General features: G+C 39.6%; 1 protein-coding gene across 11 annotated transcripts in view; it reads right to left on the bottom strand.

Moving 5' to 3' along the window:
* The window catches only part of BCLAF3 (BCLAF1 and THRAP3 family member 3), a 56,389-nt gene extending 30,702 nt beyond the window's left edge, over positions 1–25,687 (bottom strand). For 2 of the 11 annotated variants that reach the window (XM_081792337.1, XM_081792346.1), the window contains exons 1-4: positions 23,156–25,377; positions 10,878–10,952; positions 7,139–7,711; positions 6,102–6,764 (exon numbers count right to left, since the gene is read on the bottom strand). In XM_081792337.1, the coding sequence (XP_081648463.1) occupies positions 6,102–6,764; positions 7,139–7,711; positions 10,878–10,918 (1,277 nt within the window). In that variant the 5' untranslated portion in view covers positions 10,919–10,952; positions 23,156–25,377. The other 9 variants (XM_081792338.1, XM_081792339.1, XM_081792340.1 and 6 more) reach the window with 9 other exon arrangements.
* Positions 25,688–26,269: the final 582 nt, after the last annotated feature.

Genomic DNA, 26,269 nt, shown 5'->3' with positions numbered 1-26,269 from the left:
ATAAAAATGGTCTGTCCATAAGGGGAAATCAATTAATCACATTTTGTATTGCAGACTCAGTTTCTCCCATGAGGAAACTAGTTGATAACGGTTTCCAGTTTTCCACCAAGTAATTATTAAAATTTACTTGATGGGGCACGTGGATGGCTCAGTCGGTTAAGTGTGTAACTTCGGCTCAGGTCATGATCTCCTGGTTTGTGAGTTTGAGCCCCGCGTTGGGCTCTGTGCTGACAGTTCAGAGCCTGGAGCCTGCTTCGGATTCTGTCTCCCTCCCTCTCTCTGCCCCACTCCCATTCTCTCTCTCAAAAATAAATAAAAAATATTAAAAATAAAATTTACTTGTAACTTATTATAAGTTAATTACTGGTATAACTCCATGCCCAACTCTCAATCCCTAGAAGTGCTATGGTATACTTTACAGCTATATTTAATTCCTGAAATTTTAGTGTTTACATTTGCTATTAATTTATCCTGCAAGATTTTTAACTAAAAAATGTTAAAATTGTCATTTCCTAGGAAATATTAAAACTGAAATTTTACTCTTACAAACAATTACAGTTTTGCTATAAGAAAAGGCTTCCCAAAACTGGGGAACACAAAATGTTCTAGGCATTTACATTTGTACATTTCATCACCTCTTGGTTCACATTTTCCTTTCTTACTTTTTCCTAAGACAGATATTGATTAAAAAGTTAATGACTTCAAGAAATATTCCCAATACAAGCAGTTAAGCTGAAAAGACCAAATGTTCTCATTTGAGATGCATTTTAGACAGTTTTAAAAATTAAAATATAGCCAAACACCTGTATTCTAGTACTATTTCTGATACTGGTCTGATGAAATCTTCCAGGCTCCTCTCTTTTCTCCCCCACACCCCACTCGTTTTTCTTTTCCTCTAAGGATATTTCCTCCGACGTTCTGAGTGTTGTGCATAATAACGAGGAAAACATAAAAAGCTACGTTAAACCTTAATTTCCTTTGTACACAGTTAATATCCATTAAAAAACACAACTGCATGGCAAAACAACAATTACAAAAAGGCCAACAACAACCAAAACTAATGGATAATCCCCTGTCCTCTGGAAGTTTTAAATATATAACAATGTGCATGGCACACATATCAAGTTTTCCTTTCTCAGTTTTCTCCCAAGAACTAACATTTTGTATGACATCCTATAGTTTATAAAGCACTTTCCCAATTATTCATTTGCTCCTGTCTTCCTGAGAAGACATTTAGCTTTTCTGGAATTGAGGGTAAAGGGTTAGGGAGACTGCTAATTCCCTTAATTCAGCATCTCATTATCTTCTCATAAGTACCCTAACTGGCCTCCCCAACCCTAGTGTCCTTCCAAGTCACCTCACAGGTGTCTTCCAAGGCAGTCTTGCAGCAGCCAGAACTGCTTCCTGCCCTCTCTGATCATCAGCTAATCCTGTCAAATCAGGCAGTGTAGCAGTCTTACCTTTGCAGCCTCCCGTCCCTCTATTCCCTTTCACTTACTGCTTGGAACCACAGCTCAAAGTTCCTGTGTGCTTTCTGTCTTTGTTAACTTATAAAATGTCTTTCATCTCGGGGTGACTGGGTGGCTCGGTTGGTTAAGCATCCGACTCTTGGTTTCAGCTCAGGTCATGGTACCACTGTTTGTGGGTTCGAGCCCCACGTCAGGCTCCGCACAGTCTCTGTGTGGACAGTGTGCAGCCTGCTTGAGCATTTCTCTCTCTCTCTCTCTCTGCCCCTCCCCTCCTCTCAAAACAAAACAAAACAAATAAAATAAAATAAAATAAAATAAAATAAAATAAAATAAAACGTCTTTCATCTCATCTCCCTTTTCAAATGTTGAAAACCTTTGAAGCCTAGCTCACGTGCCAACAACTCCTAAAAGAAGCCTTCTCAGAATCCTCCAGCTTGGGATCACCTGAGTCCCACCTTGTGTATCATTCACTGCGTCATGGTATTACCAACATCACCCTATTGTCTAGTAGATCAGTGGAGAAGAAATCCAATCCTATGCCGATTTATAGTCTGAGAGTACCCTAACAGGCTGTCTCACAGAAGGTAGGTCCTCAAAAAAATTACCTGCTCAATGAATGGATGATAAGTGGAAAACAACTTGGACAATGTGAAATGAGAGTTTCAGCTAAAAAGATGACAGACTTGAAATTTCTAACTGAGGCCAATTTAACTGTGTTTTTTAAACATTCTTGGCTAACTTTTTATTTTAAAATTATAACTTAATTTAGACCAATTTAAATTTTAAGTATTTCACTTTTTTATAATATAAAATTTCAAATATATACCAAAGTTCAGAGAATCCTATGATGAGCCTGTCAATCCAGCTTCAATAGTTACCAACACATGGCCAATGGGAGCAAAGTTGTAGAGCCAGGAGGAACTGCAGGTTAATATGGGCCCCAAAAGACATGGCCCAGTGATCTGCCCAATGTCACAGAGCTGCTTAGGGACCCACTGGAAGACAAAAACCTATGCACACCAACCTGAAACAGAATGTTCATCTTCTTATACTAGGATCCTTAAGAGACATTAAGAGAAGCTAGGGTGAAAGATAATAATGAAAGTGAAACTTCTCTCAATTCATTTTTGATTTTTAAAAACGTATACAAGAAATATTAGTGGGGTAGGAAACCTTAGTTTTTGTGATACCTAACAGTGAGGTAGCAGGTTTGTGTTATCACAAAAATATCTCCACTCACAGCTTATTTTGCCTCCAGCTGAACGGTACCCATCATAGGTAGGTAAACTTGTGTCACTGGGTTACCTTCCTTCAATCCTTACTATGGTTTTTCATGTTGTTCCCCCACCCACGCGGCATCCCTTTCCTTAGAGCAGCATATGGGCTCCAATGTCTTCTGGGGCCCATTAACCACCTCATCCCCCTTCAGAATGGGGAAAAACCTGGGGAAAGACCAGAATGGGGTAGGGAGGCCCGTTCTGTATCTCTTGGTGGAGGGGAGTGGGGGTGGGGACAAAACAGTTATATGCAAATGTGACTGATATACTCAGTCCAACATCAACTTTGCTAGCCAACCTTCCCATCCTAGATGCCTAGTACCAGCATGCAGGGCAGTCAACGGAGCCTCAACTCCATCCACACCAGCTTATTCTTCTCCAGAGACAAGCATCCCCTCCTCCTCCTTCTCACTTCCATCCTAGCCTGAGCAAGATTTAGTCTCTCACCTACTTGGCCCAACATTAAACCAACACTTCCTTCACCTGCCTCAAGACCTCAAGATGTACACAACAGTGCTGGGAGTTCATAATAGCATTCGTATAAATTTTCATATTATGACTCCTTAACTTATATTTTGAAACATATAATTATGACTTATATGTAACTTCTACCTCTGATGATGCAATTTCTGACAAAGTGGGTCACTAGAATGTAGCCTTTGTTAACAGAAGTTTTAACTATGCAGTGAACATTCAACCAAGTGTCCTCCTACTGCCGTTCTAGATACCAAATGGAACCTAGAAAAATCACTAGCTCAATCATGTATGTTTTCAACTACATTGATAACTGGAAGAACATACATTGTTATGTGACCAAAGCTAAGAAAATAAAAAATGCATAAAATAACCATCTCCGATTTCCCCCAAAATGGATAAACCCTCTAGATTTTAACCAACAAATAAATTTCTCTCTACTTACTCTATGATTATTTTAATTTTTTCAAGCAGAGGAAAATCTGAGTTATGTTAATAGTTGAGAACATGACTCTGTTGAGGGCATTAACTACCTTTTTTTTAAGGATACTTCATCATTCCATACGTAATTAAATCCAACCCCACAAAACTCTTCCACAACTTAACCATTCATCAATAATTATAATCAGAGAGAAAGATTTTGTTGTCTATGCATTATCATACTGAAAAATGCATATATTTATTCATCTTTGAATAGAAAGGATTTGCAGTGTAAGCTCTTTATTACACAAGCCATCCTACAGATCTTTGTCAGGTAATTCAAACAAGTGCTGACAGGTCATGAATTTCACAAACTTACAGTTTATAAATTCAAAAGAAGTGATACAGCAGCTGCAATTTTAGGAAGCTCATTTTTTGGTGACACATGACAAAAATCAAGTTTGCATTTCTTAATATCAAATTATAAAATTAACTCTTGTTAATATTTCTAATGAGGTCTATTGAAATCCCTCAAAATTGGTATTTCTAGCATTCTTTAAAAGTGCTAAGCCAATTCTTTTTTTTTTTTTTTAGTATTTTTAAAATATAATTTATTGTCAAGTTAGCTAACATACAGTGTATACAGTGTGCTCTTGGTTTTGGGGGGGGGGGGAGGAGATAGATTCCTGTGATTCATCGCTTACATACAACACCCAGGGCTCATCCCAACAAGTGCCCTTTTAATTCTTTTTAACTTCCTTATTAAATATGGGTGTATCATTACTTCTATTTAAAAAATTCAAGATTTTTGTGATGTGATTGTAATTTTACCTCCAAAGGGAAAAAATGTGAACAAAAATGAAATAATGAAGTATTTAAAGGGGAGTATACTGATATCTACAATTCACTTTGAAATGTATGGAAAAAATAAGATGGAAGTATCGATGAATAAATGGACAGATATGTGATCATGAAAGTAGAGTAAAATATTAATTATAAACACTCAGTGGTGGATATATAGGCATTTGCTATACAATTCTTTCAACTTTTCTGTATGTTTGAACATTTTCATAGTATAATGTTAGAAAGAAAAAAAGCTTAAGGTAACATCCTTAGAGTTGATCCTTACATCAGCTTTTGTGCTCTTAAGGTTAAGAACTAGTAGGAAACATAATAGTACAAAATGATTGAAGACTTATTATATGAAGTAGGATACAAAATTATAAATACAGTATTATGACAACCATGTATAAGTATACACAGAAAAAAAACAAAGGAGCTGTACTAAAATATTAATAAAACTGTCCTAGGGTAGTAAAATTATCAGTGATTTCTCCCCTCTATTTGTCCAACTTTCTATAATGTAATCATATTTATAGATGCTTTTTGTGCACATATAAATATACATATGTATATCTTACAGCATTTTTTGTAAGCACAATGAACATAAGGCAAATATGAGGGAGGGGCACTGCCATAAGAAAAGGAACAAAATGCATTTGTTTTAAAAAAAAAGAGAAACTGTGGGTTTACCTCCCTCCCTGTCACATCTTGACCTTCGATTTTGTTTTATCTTGTTTTTGACTGAAATACAGGTATGAGTGAACTGTGAACATAAATGCACCAAATCAACATGTCCCATCACTTTTTTATTCACATATTGGTAATATATTAAGGTAATAAACAGACTTAGCTGACACAGCCAACTGCAGTGCCTTGTTATTTCCAGAATCCATAGACAGAGGTAATATGCACAATGGAACAAAGCATGCGAACCACTTTAGCAGAATATAACCTATTACAACAGCAGTCTATTTTCTTTAATGAATCATTGAGAGCTAAACTGAGTGTTTGATAAATAGGCCTCTTTCTAGAATCTAGCCTAATTTCCTCTACCTAAGAGACTCTAGTCAGCTGAGCACCAATTGTCTTGGGAGGGCAGCAAGAGCCAGGTTAAGTCATCGGCTTCCTTGAGCCGCAGGTGCTCTGACTTAGACAAGTCGCTTCATCTCTCAAGGCTTCGCTTTCCTCCTCTATAAAATCAGGGCCAGCTAAGGTCCCTTCCAGGTCAAAAATTCTCTGGATTTGAGGCAAAAGGGAAAACAGACTCTGAGAAACTGAGCAAGGGATAGGTCCCCTTGAACTCCACCCAGCCTATCCCTGGCTACAGAAAATCTAGCAGCATAAAAACACATAAATTCATGAAGAGGAACAAGTCCATAGAGTGCCCTGTGCCCACAAAGCATCTTGAGATACGATGTGGAAACAAGCAGACATGAGATCATTCCGTATTACCCATCATGGGACTCATCCTCATTACAGGAGGGACTTGAAAAATCCAGGCAATCCTTCCCCACTCAATGGACTCTAAACACACTGTTAATTCCATTTTTAAAGCTTCAAATAAAGGTGGCAGAAACGATACTTTTTAAATAGCACTAAGAAAAACCAAAAACAATACCTGGATGTATTTACTGTTTTCTTCACATCTACTTTAACAGTAAGTGATTTCTTCCTAAGACTGGCAGATGAAGGTTTCACATTGGAAAGTTTGTTACTTTTATCGAGTTGGTTACTGGAAGAGTTGCTCTCTTTTCCGCCATCCCCGTCTTTCTTTATTTTCTCCTTCCGTCTGTCATTGTAGGGTCTCAGGCCAATGTCACTTTCGCACGAGCGAGTAGAGGCAGTGCAGTCTTTCTTAGGTGGTGTGAGAGGTTCTTGGACTTGCCCACCTTCAGTCTCTCTCCCTCTTCCAGCAGTAAGACAAATGGACTGTCTATTTACGGGGCCTTTTTGAGAACTGTATTTTCTCTCTTCTTCCTTAGAGTACTTCGGAATTCTTCCAGCAGAAAAGTCCTGGTCCCCACCTGACGTCTTAGGACGTTTGTGGCGATAGTCACAGGATACCCTGGTTGCCGAACTCGTCTCTGGGGGTTCCCTCTGAGCATGTCGATGAGTTTGGGGCCCAAGGTTCCATTGCTCTTTCTTCCCTTGGTAAGACGGAAGAGAATGCTCGAACTTCCACTGTGGGTTCCTGGCAGGATCTCTGTTTTCATACCTCTCCACGTCGTTAGGTCTTTTTGATGTGTGTCCATATTTTCTGAAATCACGATCCTCAGGATACCTGTGTTGACATAAAGCAGTTTATACTTGCACTAGAGAGAAGAAAGTGAGAATTTATATGTGTGGAATGTTGGGCAGCATGGCTTTAAATGCAGAAGGCAGTGGTAAGTTAACTATAATCCCTCAAGCCAACTCATAGAGGCACAAGGTAGCAAAAGAGGAAAATATCATCTTTTGTTAATATTCTAGCCATCAACAATGATCTACTCTATAAATAAATACTTCACTACTACCAGTAGACCATAATTACATTACAATGCTTTTTATCTTTTTAGACAAAAGCTTTTCAAGGTGGTTATCTTCAACCATAAAGTAAATAGACTTTTTCACTTGAAGCTTTATACCAAATTACCCAGGTTTAATGTTTTCCTATACCTCTTCTGAAAAGAGCTCCTTTTCTCAAAGTCTTCAGAGCCTCTTCTAAGTGACTGAGAATGGTTTTCATCTTGTATCCTCTGGTGCCTCAACTCATCTTCATACCACTTTCCTTCAAACCTAAAAGAATCTGCTATTGACCTCTGAGGTGGCTTCCCTCCTTTTCCACTTCCTCTAACTCTGTGGTCATCAGGAATATACCTTCCTTGTACTTTCTGGGGATAAAAATTCCTCTGGTTCTCTTTGTAAGGTACACCTTCTGAGTATTGGGGCATATAGTGCAATCCTCTGTTACCATCTCTTCTTCCTGGTAAGTATTCTCGGTAAGGCTTAAAAGTATAAACATTTTCTGAAGAGGTTCTTCTTATGTTTGGGGAAGGTGATCTATGTTCATAAGATCGGTAATGTATATTTCCACGAGAAGGAATCCTTGGTTTACTCTGTCCATGTTTCTCACTGTCCATTCGCCAAGTGGTGGGTCTCTTTGGATCCTTCCTATATTCACAGCCATAATGCCCATGAGAGTACCTTTGCTTGTAGTGTTCAGAATTTCTAGGTACTGGTGATAATGACCTATGTAAACAAACAGAAAAGTTCAGTACATTTAAAGACAATAAACTAAGTCTGTCTTAACGTGACCAACTTAAATAAAGCATTTGCTTTTCACTGCTTCTTCCACTCAAATTAAATTAATCAATTTGCTCTATCTGTATTCAAAATTGCCCATGTGGGTGTCTGATTACTGCTCTGACCAATTCAACAAGCATACTCTTTCCATCGGAACTAATGTACCCCATGTGCATATCAAAATGGGCTGAGCACAGCCATTCCGCTGCAGGAGGACCAGGTCAGGTGCACAAGAGCCATTTTGGAAGACTGCTGACAGCAAAAGTTTAGGCAAAAGAACCAGTCATCAAAAGCTTGTATCAGGTTCAATAGTCAGGGAAGAAACAAACAAAAGGAGGGCTAGATTCACACAAGTAAATGGGTAGGAGAGTCTCTGGCAAACAGAACAGAACCTCTGAAATTAAATTAGATCCTACGAGTTTATGACATCACAATAAACCCAAATGCAGACTCAAAACTGGCCCCATAGTTTCCCCAATTGATTGACTATTCTCTCTACTAAGGCTATATCAAGAAGCAAAAATAATACATACTTAGTGTGCAGAGTGGAGGGGAAAGAAGATATTAAGACTTGAATCTCATTCTTAGTTCCTCCATAAAAACTACTAAGACAGACAAACTGCTTTTCTTTCCCAGACCTGTTCCCTTACATGTGCTGTTCAAACAGACAGAGCTTGTAACTTCGGAGAAAGTAGACTTTCACGCAGCTGTCATGCTCCCCAGGTACAGCACATCTTTTCTGTAACTACCTTCCCCAATACCTCAGATTTGCCAACATCGAGACTTCACTCCCACAGAGGAGGAAGGAGGCTCCTGTACCCAGGGAGACAAGTCTGAGTTGCCTGGACATCAAAAGCAGAGAGAAAGCACCACTATGTGGGACACAATAAAGTTCAGTTTTGCATCTGGGGACCTTTCCTCCCATCTGATCCATCCAATTTTCTAATAGCCTCCCTGAGGGCTTAATGTCTTCTAATCAATGAGGCAGCTACCCTTGCACCTTTTGTTACCGTCCACCTTCAGAAGCTGCATGGAGTTGGGAGTCAAACCCTTTCCACATGGTGACATGCCTGTGTCCTCCCTACAAGAAAGGAAGCAGATTTATCTTCCTCGCGTACATACTGGGATTTATATACTGGACTTGGCAATATCTCCCTCTGGAGTCACCAAGCTAGATGTACTTAGCAAATGCATTATTTAGCTGAAGAAGAAATTTCGTCACCCAGCAGGCTTCACTTCATCACAGGAAGAAGGAGGCAGGGACTCTGAGGACTTTCTGGAAGACTGCATCTCTTCCATCACTAAGGAGAAAAGGTGGCAGCCAGAGACAGAGGTCCTCCAGACTGGATGAAATACTCAACCTCTCACTTTAATCCTTACCTCATAGTGAATATTGCTTTGTTATATTTCATCTCAGGGGTTTTATTCTATAAAGTCCTGTTCCTTTGAAGGAGATTGCCGGAATGGTAACTAACATTTTCAGTTCTCCTAAAGAAACAAAAGAGATCTGAGGAGTCTGTTGGGAGACAATTCTCCATGGGTCTCTTGCATCCTGCATGCTTGGTAAGCAGAGGCACTAACAGCTTTTGTTCCAAACACCATAGCCAGGGAAGATGGAGACGGGGCCTCCCTCAGGGAAAGAGGGCCAATTTGCTTGCTATTCAGGATACGTTTCCTCCCAGGCAAAGGCTGGGTGGGTTTGCTTGTAGCCCCTGATGAGGCTTGCGTTCCTTAGCTGTGTTGTCACTTCACTGCTTTACTCTGCAGTACCCACCGTCAGGAGACTGGGGAGAAAGGGAAACTTGGGCATGTGAGGCCCAGGCTGCCTGCTGGACCGTGATTAATACAGGCCTTTGTCTCTGACCCAGCAGTGCCCATGGCAGGCTGACGTGTCAGCTTGCAAGTAAGGTAAAATATCAGACCTTTTACAGTTTCTGACCAAGAGTTCTTAGAAGGAATCTAGAAATCAGGCACTAAGCTTGGCAGAGTCTTCTGTGCCCCTTCATCCAGCCTATCACAAAAGGGTGAAACAAAGCAACCTCTTTGATGCCCTCCATGTTGAAATCATTCACTTGTTTATGTTCATGTTCCCTTTTTTTTTCAGAAGCTCCTTCCCGTTACAATTTGGTCTTGTGAATTACAGAATGAAAACTGTTAAGTCATTATAGAACCATAATGAACAAGCACAATGGCCAAGTTGTATTAACATGAAAAGTTTTGGTCTGCTTTTTAAGTATGTAATTATGGTCCTTTTTTTAAAGTCCTAGAATATACTAGTCACTTTCCTAGCTTGGCGCCTTTGCTCCTGTTGCCCTCCTTAACTGGAATACTTTTCTTCTTTCTTTCCACCTTTAGAAATTCTACCCATCCTTATATGACCAGGTAAAATTCCATCTCTTCTTTGAAGACTTACTTAGTATCCCCTTTTCTTCCTCCATAAAAGCAGAATCGTTCCCTCTCCATGGACCCAGAATACTTTGTCCCAGTCAGTAGCACTGCACTTCTCCCATAGTATCATAGCTGACTATGGTGCCAACCTCCAAGCCGACCTGCATGCCTGCTGAGGTCCTGGGAGATGTCATTTGCCTTTGAGGCCCCGAAACTGTAGCAGGTATATGGTGAATACTGGTTGAACCGTTCCAATCTAATTATATGTATATACTATTGATACTACCAACCAGGAAAGTTCAACTACACCTGAGTTATTCAAAACTCAAGTATTCTGCCATGAAGAAGAGGAAATAGGTAACTCCTGATTTTCCAACTCCCAATTTTTTCAGAGATAATGATTATGAAAACAAAAAAAACCACTGGAGAGTTCTAAACCACTTACTGATGCAAAAAATATAACACTTGAAGATGTTTCTCACTCTCCCTTGAGGTAGCCATTGCATTTCTTCTTATTATGGATTAATTGAGCTGCCATCCATAATTAAAGAAAGCTGTCAACTTTTAGAACCTAGCAATACAACCTTTATCACTGTAAAGTACCTACTGTGAATAACCAGGTCCCATGAGCTTATTAAAATAGGTTCCTTACAGTACTACTGAACTTGAAAGTCAAAGCACATCTCAAACTCAAGCTAACTCTGCTAAACTAAGAACTGCTCACCTGTGTTTCCACCTGGGGGATCTAGAGCGTGACCGTGCCATCCTCTGACATGTGAGCCACTATTTACTTTTTACACTGCAAAGAAACACAGTATTAGCAAGTTTGTAGAAAAGAGCCTGCAATCTGCTCTAAAAGCAGTGAATACCACCAACAAAAAAGTTACTTAAGTTCTCTGTGCCTCAGTTTCCTCATCTGTAAAACAGGGATGATAATAATAGGACCCACTTTATTGGAATGTTGTGAAGATAAAATGAATTAAATCAGGAGTCAGCAAACTTGTCCTATAAAGGGCGAGATAGTAACTATTTTAGGCTTTGTGAGCCATATAAGGTCTTTACTGCATCTTTGTCTTCTTTTTTTTTTTTAATTTTTTTTAATGTTTATTTATTTTTGAGAGAGAGAGGACAAGCAGGGGAGGAACAGAGAGAGAAGAAGACACAGAATCTGAAGCAGGCTCCAGGCTCTGAGCTGTCAGCATGGAGCCCGATGTGGGGCTTGACCTCACGAACTGTGAGATCATGACCCGAGCCGAAGTCAGACGCTTAACTGACTGAGCCACCCAGGCACCCCTTTGTTTTCTTTTTAAAACAACTCTTGGGGCACCTGGGTGGTTCAGTTGGTTAAGCATCCGACTCTTGATTTCAGCTCAGGTCATGATCTCATGGTTGGGGTGTGAGATCGAGCCCTGAGTCATGCTCTGCGCTGACAGCATGGAGTCTGCTTGGGATCCTCGCTCCCCTTCTTTGCTCCTCCCCCCTTCTCTCAGAATAAATAAACTTCAACAAATTAAATAGATAACAAATACAACAACTCTTTAAAAATATAAAACCATTCTTAGCTCACGGGCCACAGAAAAAGAGGTCCCAAAGGTCAAATATACTGTAGTTTGATGATCCCTGAGTCAAGTCAAGTCATGAAAAGAACCTAGAATGGTGCCTGGCACACAGCAACTGCTAAATAAGTGTTCCAAAAGGAGGAAATACCCAGAATTGCTCCATCTGAATCACTACTACCTTCCTGTCTTTCACCATGTACATAAATACTTCATATAAGCACAGACAAAAGTTTAGGAATACTTGATGAGATATCCTGTTTTTAAACTGCTGGATAATAAGAATTAAAATACCTTATTATAGTACTAAACTGCTGTCTAACTTCAACTAAATATACCAAAACTTAATTAAGCATGATTAAACATTTAGTGTGTTGCCGATTCTTTGGTAAAACAAGCAATGCATGGAAACTTGATTTTTAAAATATTAATGCTTTAAAAGAAGTTGATAGCTTTAGGAACCAAATTTTTAAAATATGTGATTAGGGCATAATCTTCTATAGTAGCTACTATTTAAATGTCAGTAATCCTTAGTTCTTTTTTTTTAATGTTTATTTATTGTTAAGAAAGAGAGAGATAGAGAGAACAGGGGAGAGGCAGAGAGGGAGGGAGACAAAGGATCCGAAGAAGGCTCTATACTGACAGCAGAGAGCCCAATGCAGGGCTCAAACTCATGAACCATGAGATGACCTGAGCCAAAGTCAGATGCTTAACTAACTGAGCCACCCAGGTGCCCCCCTCCTTAGTTCTGATACTATAATTAAGTAGTTCCCACCTTATTGGCCCCAAACTACTGGCGGCTTTCAAAATTACTGCCATGGCTCCATGAATAATACTTGGAGCCACCATGCACAGGCTATGGAATGAATCAATGTATGTCTCATATATTATAACCTCTATCTTGCAAATTTCTGAAGACAGTATGGCAAATGTTAAAATATAAATGGCTTCTTGTATGTAGTTTTTCCATTGATTGATACAAAAAGTACAACTACTATTGTGTGGACACTTATTTAAAAAGGGGGTCCTCATAGTCATACATTTGCAAACTACTGCTATAATGAATTTCAGAAGAAAAAGCACACAAGGTTAAAGGACTTGAACCAGATCACTCATCAAAAGGACATTCAATTCTATTCATTTATTTATACACTGCCTCTTTCCAAAAAGAAATTGAGGCTAGTAAGAATAATTGGTTCACAGGTACTATGAAATTAAGACAGTAAAGGGGAAAATTATCCAATTAAAAGTATCAAAATGCATTCCTTCAACAAATATTACTGAGTGATTATTTGCCAGGCACTGTTTTGGGGATCCGGCAATGAACAGAAATAGAGAAAAATTCCTGTCTTCTGGAGCTTACATTCTACTGAGGGAGTTTATAACTTAACTAAGGAAGCTTTGGGTATCAGTTCATATCTATGAAATGGAACAAAAATAAAAATCCCAGGGTTGGGCGGTGGAGGGGGGGGCGGTGGCTGACACCAAATATTGCTGGTGATGATGAAAAAGCATAATTTTTCTGGAAAGTAATCTGTTTTCCCATTTTATTTGTTTTTTATTTTCACTGTTTTTAATGTTTATCTTGAGAGACAGAGAGAGAGAGAGAGAGAGAGAGAGAGCGAGCGAGCCCAGAGCAGGAGAGGGGCAGAGAGAGGAGAGAGAGAATCCCAGGTAGGTTTTGCACTGTCAGCCCAGAGCCTATTGTGGGGCTCAATCCCATGAACTGTGAGATCACGACCTAAGCCGAAATCAAGGGTTGGATGCTTAACCAACTGAGCCACCCAGGCGCCCCCTGTTTTTATTTTTTTGAAGTAAGGTCTATAGGCATTGTGGGGCTTGAACTCATGACCCTGAGATCGAGAGTTGCATGCTCTTCTGACTGAACCAGCCAGGTGCCCCTCCATTTTATTTTTCTGAAAAAAAAAAAAAAAAAACAAAAAAAAAACAGATTTTTTTGAGATACAATTTGCATACCATACATTCACTCATTTAAAGTGTAAAATTTAATATTTTTTAGTATTTTCACAGAAATACAGAACCAACACCGCAATCTATTTTTAGAACATTTCATTCCTTCCGAAAGAAACCCCATTAGCAGTTGCTTCCCATTCCTTTCCTCCTTTGATTAGCCCCTGACAACCACTAATCTACTTTCTGTTTCTATGGATTTGCCTATTTTGGACTTTTCATATAAATGGACTCATACAATATGTGCTTTTTTTGTGATTGGCTTCTTTGCCTTAGCATAACATTTTCAAGGGTCATCCCTGTTTTACCATGTATCAGTACTTCATTTTTGTTACAGCTGCATAACGTACCACCTTTTATTTATTTATTTATTCCTCTCCCAGTGGACATTTGAGTTATTTCTATAGTTTTGGTTACTATGAATAATGCTGCTATGACTATCTGTGTATCAGTTTTTATGGAGACATATGTTTCTACGTCTCTTGAGTATAAACCTAGGCATGAAATTGTTGGGTCATATAAGAACTCTATGTTTAACTTTTATTTTATCTTTTAAAATTTATTTTGAGAGAGACAGAGTGCACGTGAGTGAGAGAGGGGCAGAGAGAGAGGAGGAGAGAGAATCCCAAGCAGGCTCCACACTGTGAACACAGAGCCCAATGTGGGGCTTGAACTCATGAACCGTGAAATCATGACCTGAGCCAAAACCAAGAGTCAGACACTTAACCAACTGAGACATCCAGGTGCCCCATGCCCACTTTCTTTTAATCTAATAATTTCAATTTAAACTTAATATTTTAAGACAATAATTTAAAAGGGAAAAAAAACAACTAAATATACTAACACATTTATATCACCATTTGTAATAGGAAAGGAAAAACACCCATCCAAACTAATTATAACCCACATGCCCAGGAATTAATAAAAGATTAAACAAACTTAAAACATAAATATCTAGTCGTTTCCTACACTTCCCACAGCCTTATGTATGTCTTTTCCTCCACATATTCTATTAGCCCACCACACCACACTATTTGCTTTTCCCTGATAAGGCCATGTTCCCCATACCACACAGATGGTCTTCCTTCACTCCACTTGACAAATCTTCTTTCAGGACTGTTTGACCAGCATCTCCCCTGGGATTCTTTCCTTGACTTTGTTATTTTCCCCCTGAGTTTCCTTCTTGGAAATTCCAGATTTATTCTGCGATGATTTCAATACATTGTGATTATTTGTTTGCATAACTATATTTATTTTCATAGGCAAAAAACTCCTAGCAACATATCATAGAACACAAAACTCAAATTACCTATGGACATAATGATATTCAACCTCATTAGTAACTGAGTAAACACAAATTAAGATCATAACCATTCCACACCCACACAAAAAAATCAAAGTTGCACATTCTGGAGTGTTGGTGAGGATGTAGAACAATAAGGACTCTCATATACTGCTAGGGAGTATACATGAGCATTAACCAATTTGGAAGGAGGTGACAGTACCCATTTAAAGTTGAACATGCTCATATGCCATAACCCAGCAATTCCACTCAGCAACAGAATTTAGAGTAGCAGCTCTCAAACTTCAGTGTGCATCAGAATCACTTGAAGGGCTGGTTAAAACACAGATTGCCGGGCCCTACCCCAAGGGTGAGCCTTACTTCTAGCAAGTTCCCAAGTGATATGGATGCTGTTGGTCCAAGGAATACAGAACTAATGGCTTAAAGAAAAAGGTGGGGGTCCCATGGGAGAAAATAAGATTTAGTAATTCTGTGGGGCTCAAAAACAAAAGTATTACTTAGAATATTTTCCTTTGAGGAGTACCTGGGTGGCTCAGTCAGTTAAGCATCCAACTCTTGATTTCGGCTCAAGTCATGATCTCACGGTTTGTGGAATCAAGCCCTGCATCAGGCTCTGTGTTGACAGTGTAGAGCCTGCTTGGGATTCTCTTTCTCCCTCTCTCTCTCTCACCTTCCCACACGCGCACGCTCTCACGCTCACTCTCTCAAAATAAACATTAAAAAACGGTATTTTCCTTTGATAATATTAAAATTAGCTTTATTAAAATTCAAACTTCACTCAAAAATGTTATTGCATATAAATCATACCTCAAAGCTATAAAAAAGTTAGCTTTGGGGCAATGAATACCCTCTGAAATTAAATCAGATATTATGAAGATGGTTGCACAACTCTGCGAACATACCAAAAACCACTGAATTGCACTCTTTAAACCTGTAAATTATATCTCAATAAAACCTTTTTAAAAAGTGAACTTTGCTTGCAGTTGCTTAGGGCACATAAGCTAGTAATGAAAAGTATGGGCTCAGGAGCTTAATGGATAAGAAAGGAGGAGAGTTCACTTAAACCATAGAGTAAAAACCTAAGAATGGTTTTTACATTTTTAAAGCATTGTTAAAAAAAAGAAGAAGAATATGTAATAGCAACTATATGTAGACCACCAAGCCTAAAATATTTACTATTTGGTCCTTTGCAAAAAAAAATGTGCCAATCTCGGATTTAAACTAACTTATTTGTGACTAGCAAAATTCATCAAAGGAACCAGCTTCTTTCTAAAATTTATGGACAGAGAGAAAGAAAAGACTAAACACCAGCAGGGTTTGTTACTGGGGAGAAGGTGATGTCAATAACAGTAGATACATTGGTTTATGCTGCTACTTCAGAGTGAACTGTACAGGGCCAGGTGCAGTGAATGAACCCATCTGCCCTTGAACACAGAAAGACGACTGGACAGCAGAGACTTTCACTCCAAGGAAGATGCTGATGAGGACACTGGTGCGAAAAGAAGCCATCTCTCCCAGAACAGCAGTGGACACATCCTCTAACTAAGCTGAAAGACCCAACTCCAGCAATTTTCCTCTTCCTCCCACAGCATTTCCCCCTCTTCAGTAGATCCTTCCCATCACCATACAACTTCCCTCTGGTGAAGCTCCCAACTCTCCAGAACCACATCCTCCTGGGACTACCATCCTCTTTCTCCATTTGTAACCAAATTCCTCAAAGGGCTGCCTATATACCACAGTCACTCTGATTTCTCTCCTATTCTTGCTTGGCCCCTCACCAATCTCGCCTTCTAATCCACCACTGCACCAAACTGCTCTAGTCAAGATCAATCATGAAATCCATGTCACTAAATCTAACAGCTATTTCTCCTCCTCCTCCTGGATCTACCAGCAGCACTTGCCAGTCGATCATACCTTCCTTCCAGAAACATTTTCTTCACTTGAATTCCAGAATACTACACTTTCCTGGTTTTCCTCCTACCTTTAAATTCCTTCTGTCTCCTTTACTGGTTTCTCCCCACCTCCCTCTTCACCACTCTGAACCCTAAATAGTGAAGCCAGTTATCCTCTAAACAATGACTTCAGTCTCCGGACCTCTCATTGTCTACACTCTCTCCCCAGTCTATATTCTCATTTAGTCTCATGGCTTTAAATACTCTTCATAAACTAATAACCCCCAAATTTCTATCTCCAGCCCTCACCTATCCTCTGTACTGCACTCTTACATATCCAACAGCCTATTGGATGCTGTAAACATGTCCAAGACCAAACTCCTGACCTCCCTCCAAAATCTGCTCCTCCTATAGTCTCTGCCCCACCTCAGTAAATGGCAGCTCTACCCTTTGAGTTTACAATAAAAAGGAAACATAAATGTCTAATAAATATGAAAAGATAAACAACCCTACCTAATCAGAAAGATAAAATTAAAACAACGAGATACCATTTCATACTCATGAGATTTGCAAAATTTTTCAAGTCTAATGATTTCCACGTGTTTATAAGAAATTTAAAAAAGAGAATTCTTCAACTGAGGAAAATTCCTCTCCAAAAAACCGAAGCAGAAAAAACTCTAAGTCTATACTCCAAGCAGAATTAAATATATCCAAAAGCATTTAAGGATATATTAAAAAAAAAAAAACTCACGTTGAATCAGAAATTTAAAAACTAAGAACAGAAACAGATCAAAACCCAGAGTGAAATTACAAAAAAAAAAAAAAAAAAGTTAACTGAACTCAGAGGAAAAAATGGGCAAAAAAGACTACATTATCTCAGAAGTGAAAAATAAATTACAAGGTGTCCAAGGGAGAATCAACTCAGATAAGAGACATTGAAGAAAAACAAGAAAACCAAAAAAATGAAAATGACAATAAGTGAGTGAGTGAGAGAGAGAAAACGAGTCAGAAAGAAAGTAGTGGAAAAAGAAGACAGGTAAAGAAGGAATAATATGTGTAATACTGTAGTCTCTTAGAAGGAAAACGAAACAATGGAATTAAACTAATATTTTAAACTAAAATTCAAGAAAACTTTCCATAAATGGAAAAATACCTGACTTTACACAATGAAGAGCTCACCAGATACCTAGGAAAACTAACTCAAAACAATCAATTCTGAAACAAAGCCTAGTAAAAATTATTTGATTTCAAATATAAAGATAAAATCCTCAAGACCTCTATGTAAAAAGAATAAATAACCTATAATTCCAAAAGAATTAGACTATCATCAGATATTTCAAAACTAACACACAAAGCAAAGCAACGATGGATCAACATTTAATCATTACCTTCCTGAGAAATCTACTAGAAGATGAGCTTCATCTAACCAAATTATGAGTGAGAAAATGACAGCAAAGGACCGATGCTGAGCATTAAAAAATATGTAAATGTACGTGTAAGACTTTAAAAGAAAGATGAGGATGAAGGTGAAAGACTAATGTAAAACTGTGGCATATTGGGACAAGGTAGAAAAACTACACTAAAAAATGGGAGAAGAGACAGGAAAAGAAAATAATGGTAAAAAGGTCATTACTGTATAGGCAATAGATGGGCTTAACGCATACTGAAGGGGGGAACCTAATAAATCATATATTAAGGGGTTACGCAAATCAACACACAGTGCTGAGACAAGTGGATATCCACAAGCAAAACAATAAAGTTCAACCCTACCTCACACCATATACAAAAATTAACTCAAAATGGATCAAAGACCTAAATGTGAGAGCTAAAACTATAAGAGGAAAACATAAAGATAAATAATCTTTGTGACATTGGATCGGATATTACTTCAAAAGCACAGGTAACAGGGCACCTGGGTGGCTCAGTCGGTTAAGCATCCAACTCCTGGTTTCAGCTCAGGTCATAAGCTCACAGGTTCGTGGGTTCGAGCCCTGCGTCGGACTCCACACTGACAGTACCGAGCCTTCTTGTGATCCTCTCTCTCCCCCCTCTCTATGCCCCTCCCCTACTCATACTCTCTCTCAAAATAAAAATAAAATAAACTTGAGATAAAATAGATACATCAGGCATCATCACAATTTAAAATGTTTACACTGTACTATCAAGAAAGCAAAAAGGCAACCCACAAAATGGGAGAAAACTTTTTACAAATCATATCTGATAAAGGATTATGTCTAGAACATACAAAAAACCCTCTTACGATTCAATAGTAAAACACAACCCAATTAAAAATGGGCAAAGGAGCTGAACTGACATTTTTCCCGAGAAGATCTACAAATGCCCAATAAGCACATGAAAAGATGTCCAACATCACTAACCATTGGCAAGATACAAATCAGAATCATGAGACACCACTTCACACCAACTGGATGGCTATGATCAAAGACAGATAATAACAAATGCTGAAAGTATGGAGAGATATGGAACCCACATACATTGCTGGGGAGAATATAAATGATGCAGACGTTTGGGAAAACAGTCTGGCAGTTCCTCAAAGAATTAAACACAGTTACCATATGACCCAGCAATTCCACTCCTAAATATATACTCAAGAGAAATAAAAATATATGTCCACACAAAAACTTATACACAAATATTCATAGCAGCATTAGTCATAATGGCCAAAAGTAGAAACAATTTCACTGTCCATTTAGAGATAAATGAATAAACAAAATGTGGTATACCCATACAACTGAACATTATTTGACCATAAAAAGGAATGAAGTGCTGACACATGGTCAAACAGGGAGGAATCTTGAAACTGTTATGCTAAGGGAAAGAAGCCAGTTACAAAAGACTGCATATTGTGTGATTCCATTTATATAAAAGGTCCAAGATACGCAAATCCAGAGAAACAGAAAGCGGACTGGTGGTTGCCTGGGTGGGGCGGTAGGGCACTGGAGAGAATACACACAGGGTTTCTTCTGGGGATGATGAATACGTTTCAAAATTGGACTGTGGCGATGGCTGCACAACTCTAAGTATACCAAAAAAACACCAAACTGTACACTTTTAAATGGGTGAATTGTGTGGTATGTTAATTATATCTCAGTAAAGACGCTACCAAAAAAGACAAAATCAACTAACAAAAATTTCACACTAAATAGGAACCCAGCATTTACAAATGCAAACAATATCCCAGGAAAGCCTTTGCAACAAAGAAGCCACAATCTCAGCACAGAACAGGACCAAGTCAGAGCTCACAGAACAAAAGGGGGATCAGCAGATCAGAGGAAGCCAGAGCTGAGGGGACCAGAACACGCATTATGCTCTTGGCTGCAGTGGCTATGATCAGTCAGTTCTTCAGTGAGGAGCTGGAGGTAGATAAAAACCCTCACAGATGCCTATCATCAATCTACTTTGAATTCATGAATACGATGTATTTTTCTCACACACACAAAAGGTTAAATAAACAAACAGGGGAGTAAGGGCATTTACAGAGGTACAAGGACAAAAAATGAACCATCAGAACAAAAATACAAACCTTCCTAAATACCGCTCCCCAATTTTTTTAATACAAGAGGAAAAAACACACCTCATAGCAAAAGAAACAGCAAATAAAGATAACAAAATATTATGATAGAGTTGAGGCCAAATATATTAGTCCTAACAATAAATGTGAATGGGTTTAACTCACCTATTAAAATAAAGAGTTTCAATGTGGCTCACAAAACAAAACTCAAGGAGTTATACAAATGACACATCTAAAACAAAGTGATGTTGAAACGTTAAAAATGAAAGGATGGCCAAAGTATACCAGGCAATCGGTAATAAAAAGAGAGAAGAGTGGCATCTGTGGAATCAGGCAAAGCAAAATTCAAGCCCCAAAGCATTCATCGTGACCAAAAAAAAAAAAAAAAAGACACTTAAAAAATTATTTTTATTTATTTTGATAGACATAGAGACAGTGTGGGGGGGGTAGGGGCGGGGCGGACAGAAATAGAAAGAACCGAGAGTCGGAGGCTTAACCAAGTCACCCAGGCACCCCCGGAAAAGACACTCTTTAATGCTGAAAGCCACAATCCATGATTTAGACAGCACACATAAAAATACACATATTCATATGAACATCACATAGCAACCACCTTTATGAAACAAAAACTACTTGAGATGCAAGGCAACATATAGATAGAAACACACTAATAATACAAGATTTAATTATCCACTGTCAGTGGTATGTTAGAAAATGCAGTGATCCCCAAATAAGGAGACAGAAGATCTAAACAGCATAATCAACAGAGTAAGTCTTAAAGATATTTATCAAACTCTACAGTCTCATACTAGAGAATATACCTTCTTCTCACATGCGCATGCCACATTCACCGGAAGTACTCATTTATTAGGTCACAAAGAAAACATCAGCAACTGCCATGAAACAGAAATATTACAAACAATATCCCCTGATCATAAGGCAAAAACCCTAGAATTTACTAACAAATATAACAGAAAAGCCCTTCCACCTAGAATGACAATGAAAGCACTACCTATCAGATTCTATGGGATGCATTTAAAGTAGTGATCAAAGAAAAATTTGTTGTTCTCAACATATTTTTTAAGTTTATTTATTTTGAGAGAGAGAGAGTGCATGTGAGCGGGAGAGGGACAGAGAGAAAGGGAGAGAGAGAATCCCAAGCAGGCTCCGCACTGTCAGCACAGAGTGTGAGGTGGGGCTCAGTCTCACGAACTCGTGAGATCATGACCTGAGCTGATGTCAAGGGTCAGACACTTAACCCACTGAGCCAACCAGGCATCCAGCTCTAAACATACTTATCAATAAAAATGAAATAATAAAAATAAATAAATTCAGTTCCAAGGTTAAAAAAACCCTAAAAAATAACAAGGTAAACCAAAAGAAAGCAGAAGGAAATAATAAAGATAAAAGCCAAGGAAGAGAATGAGCAAGAGAACAGAAAACTAGATCCAAGTAATAATTTAAAATTCTGTAGTTTTTGAAAAAACTAAAAGAGATAAACCACTATATAACATGATTCAGAATAAAGGGGGAAACACAAATATACAAAAATAAAACAGAATGAGGGAGAAACAACCATTGAAATGGGAGAAAAATTTTAAATCAGAAGAGATCACTTTGTACCTCTCTAGCTAATAAATTTGAAAACTCAGATGAAAAAGGTATTTCGCTAGAAAAATACAAATTACCAAAATTGACCCCGAGTTAGAAAGCTTAAAGAGACCAATTTTCATAGAAAAAATAAAGTTATTAAAGAAATATCCCTGAAAAAGCATCAGGCCCAGCTGGTTTCACAGGAGAATTCTACCAAACCCTCAAACACCAGATAGCTTCAATATTCTATAAATTATTCCAGACCTGGTGTATCATGAGCAGGATCAAGCTTACAGAACATCAACCTTTCAAGAAAGATGAACCAGCCAAGGAGACTGAGAAGGGACATCCTCTGAGGAAGGAGGGAACCCTACAGCATAGAATCTCATACACTAAAGAATATTTCAAGAAAGACTTTCATGGCAAAAGCTGCATAGAGATCCAATAAAAGGAATAAAAAAATGTGAACACGTGGCTTCAGGACTAAGTGGAAGGTAAAGAGACTTAAGAAAGCCAATTATTAACAACTCCTTCTAACAGGCTGACTGGAAGGGAAGGAGAGAAAGTGGATTGTGCCTTGGGGGGGGGAGGTCCTAGGGAATAGGTTTACTGTTGATATGGATGAACTATGTGCCTGGTGTTGGGGATATAACATAGAATGACAGTCACAGTAGAGATGAACCTAGGTCCAATTAGTTCAGTGTTTCCTTTGATTCCTTAATATCAACTCCAATACTGTAGTCAATTTCTCTCAATATCCCACATTTACATATTACCTTCTTCAATGGTCCAGAATGAATTTTTATCAGCAGTCATATATTTTATGTTCATTTAGCAAACATTACTAAGTGCCAATGACTAGTAGGGGGCAGGCACACAAAGTTGTAAGAGATCTGGTTTCTTTCCCTGAGATGCTAAGTTTTCAGTGGATAAAAAAGACTTCGTGAGGGCTAGTACCTTCTGGTTCACTAAGTGTCTAGCAAATACCTCATTTAATCCTCAAAACAAGCCCCCGAGGAAGCTGGAATTACCTTCATTTCATAGGTGAAAAAAAGCCACAAAGAAGTAACCAATCTGTCCCAAGTAAAGGACCTGAAACCAGAATCCAGATTCTCAGACTCCAATACTAACACCTCTTCAACTTGCAATTCCTACCTTCAGAAAGATGACCCTGACAAGAGTGCCTGGTCATTTGTGCAGATGCTCGGTCAGCAGAATTGGACTTTAGCATGCTTGAGAATAGTTGACATCCTGCATCACATCTAAAATTGCCGTCTAAATTTGGAAAGCAGCTTTTCCACCTTCTAGCTGCCTGGACATTCTTTCTGTAGCCTGTAGGGCACAAAGACTATGTTTTATTTATCATGATCCCAAGGATTGTGTTTTATTTAGCTTTATATTTTCCCCCTCAATTTTATATATAGTGCCTTTAAATATTTGCTCCTTCAACATTTGTGTAGATTCATTCATTCACCTAATTTCATAACTCTGATAGCATTCTGAATATAATCTAGGACAGAAATCTAAAACTTCGAATTTAAGAAGTGAAAGAGAGTGGGGCAAATGGTATCACAGAATGGCTTTTCTGAATTCAGAAATTTACTTTAAAAAATCAAGAAGCTCTTGTGCTCTGAAATTTTTACAAGATAGCAATAATTGGCCACAAGACAGAGTATGTTTAAACGTACTTTCCATAAATGTCTCATTTGACCCTTAAAACCACCCTGTAAGAAACGCAAGGCAAATGCGCTATAATATCTACTTTTAGAGTTGAGGAAACAGTCCCTTAGAAAAGGTAAGTGGTTTGTGCAAGGTAATCAGAGACACTCATATTTAAGGAAGTCCTGAGTACAACTCTCTTGTTCACTCTATGATGCCTTTGCCTCACCTGCATAACCATTCTTTACTAGACGGTTAAAAGTGGAATAAAAGATGAGAAACTGAATTGCTAAAACAAATAAGAAAAAAAAAAGGATAGCTAGAGAATGATACTTGTACTCGGTTGGAGAGAAGAACAAAAATGGCCCCAAAGTGAGCCAGTAGAAATCCTTTAAATGTTGTCTTTTGCTAGGGTGTAGAAAAAGATACTCACAGATTGTTAGTGGGAGGGAAAATCGCACATCCTTTCCAGAGGGAAATCGAGTAATTTACATTTTTAAAAAGACAAACCCAACAATTCTATCATCTAGGAATGTACACTAAGAAGTAATCATGGTTGTGCAGATTTTACATTTCTTCAACAATGTTTTTAAGTAGTGTAAAATGGAACAACCAACTAAATAAATTATGACAGCCATGTAATGGCATGCTATGAAGTCAGGGGGGAAAAAAGGTTACAATAGAGAATCCACTTTAGAAAAATCCATACACTCATCTCTGCATAGAAAGATAATGGAGATGTATACCCAGTGTAACCATACTCATAATGGTTACTTGGAATGATGAAACTGTTATCTTCTTCATCATGCTTTTGCATCTTTTAGAAATTTTGTAAATAAACAAATGTCACTAAACGTTTCTATACATAAGTGTTTCTAGTAAGGCTTTTAAAGGAGGGGCTCTGAAACGACAACAGGGACTTTCAAAAAAACATTTTTTTTGTAGCTATTTTTAAGAATACTATTTAAAAATAAAGCATTATTAACATAAGCATTAAAATACCATTGAAAAATAACGCACTCATTGTGAATCCCCACCAAAACGTTTCCTTTTCAATTCCAGTCTTTCATTCATACCAGTTCTCATTCAGAAAAAATGTTAAAAATGTTGCTGGGTCAGACGTCAGACAGACCTTAGTGATTTCTACCTGTAGTTTTTACTTTGTTTCAGAAAAAAAAGAAGCAATCATCTAGAGGGCAGCTAGAGAAGCGACTCGGCAGGAAAATATTTGGGAGAATAAGTTTCTCTCCCATTTCTTTTCCTCCTGACTTGCCGATACGAAAATCCTGACAGTGACTGGCCCAGTTTCCTAATACACCTTAGAAAAGCACAGGAGATGCGCCAATTTTCAAGATAACGTTTCTAAAAAACACAAGTTTTACTTTGCAATGCAGGACAAAGAGCATCCTTCACGACTCATTCTGGACGTTACCAGAAGAAGATGCCGCTGCGCGGCTGGAGAGCCTCCGGAGGACAAAGCAGGGTCTCCTCGGCTCGGGTCCCGCAGGCTACGCGCCCCGGTCCGCCTCAGGGACAAGGGCACGGTCCCTGGACACCAACCCCCGGTCCCCATGACAGTTGCTCCGAACCGCCAGGGCCGCAGCCTGCCGGACGACAGGAGAGGATCAGGACCACGGCAGCAGGTGCCAGGGTCTCCACACCTGAGAAGGCACCAGTCCATTGGGCCCAAGGCGGGGGGGGGGTGGGGTGGGTGGGTGGGGAGGGTTGTCCCCCCGGGAGTCGGAGACCTGCCCGGGCATCCTACCCACCGCCCCACCCGCCGCCCCAAGACCGCCCCTCCCTAGCGACGGACACGCCCTCCCTGCGGGCCGGGGCCTCCTCGCCCCGCCCGCCCCCCAAGGGCCGCTCACCCGGCCAGGAAGTCCCTGCCGCCGCCACCAACCCCGTCGCCGCCGCCGCTGCCGCCCCCGCCGCCAGCCCCTCGGGCTTCGCCCCTCACACGGTCGCCACCTCCCACGGCAGCGACACCACAGCTACCACCGTCGGGCCACGGGACCCGGAACCACTTCCTTCCGGAACCGCCTCGCCCCGCCCCCACCCTGGCCCCGCCCACTGTTCGCGGCCTCGCGCTGGCCTGCTCTCCCACCGACCCCTGCTCTCAACTCCCTGCCAACGAGGGTGCCCCGCCCGAGGTGCACCGGCCAGAGCTCCTGCGCCCTCTGCCGGTCGTTCCCATCCCTGCCGCTCTGTCGAGGGCGCATGTGCAGTCTGCTTCCTGTCCACCAGGAAAGAAGCAGGCGTTCCAGGTCCTGGGACCCTGGGGGTTGGAGCCTATCCCTCAGCCAGGGGCAGGAGCCTGGTCCCGTGGGCCTTCCAGCCTTGTACACGGGAGGCAAAGGTGGTGGAGCAGATGAGACTCGGCCCTCTAGCTCCTGGCTTGGCCCTCGAGGTTCTTCCAGAACCAGCCCATCTGAACCTGCACTTCTGTAGCCTTTCCCTGCCTTCTAAGCCTCTATCCATTCCCCGTGGCCTCAAATTAAGTTTCTATCCAGAAAACAAAACCTCCCCTCTGGGACTCCCAAATAGGTTAATGGTACCAACACCTCCCCATTATCCAATTGAAAATACTGACTCATATTTGTCTGCTTT

Source organism: Panthera onca, chromosome X (genome assembly GCF_046562875.1).
Source record: "Panthera onca isolate mPanOnc1 chromosome X, mPanOnc1 haplotype 2, whole genome shotgun sequence".
Taxonomy (NCBI): domain Eukaryota; kingdom Metazoa; phylum Chordata; class Mammalia; order Carnivora; family Felidae; genus Panthera; species Panthera onca.
The sequence above is the reverse complement of the archived record's forward strand: the minus strand, read 5'-3'. Positions and strand labels throughout refer to the sequence as shown.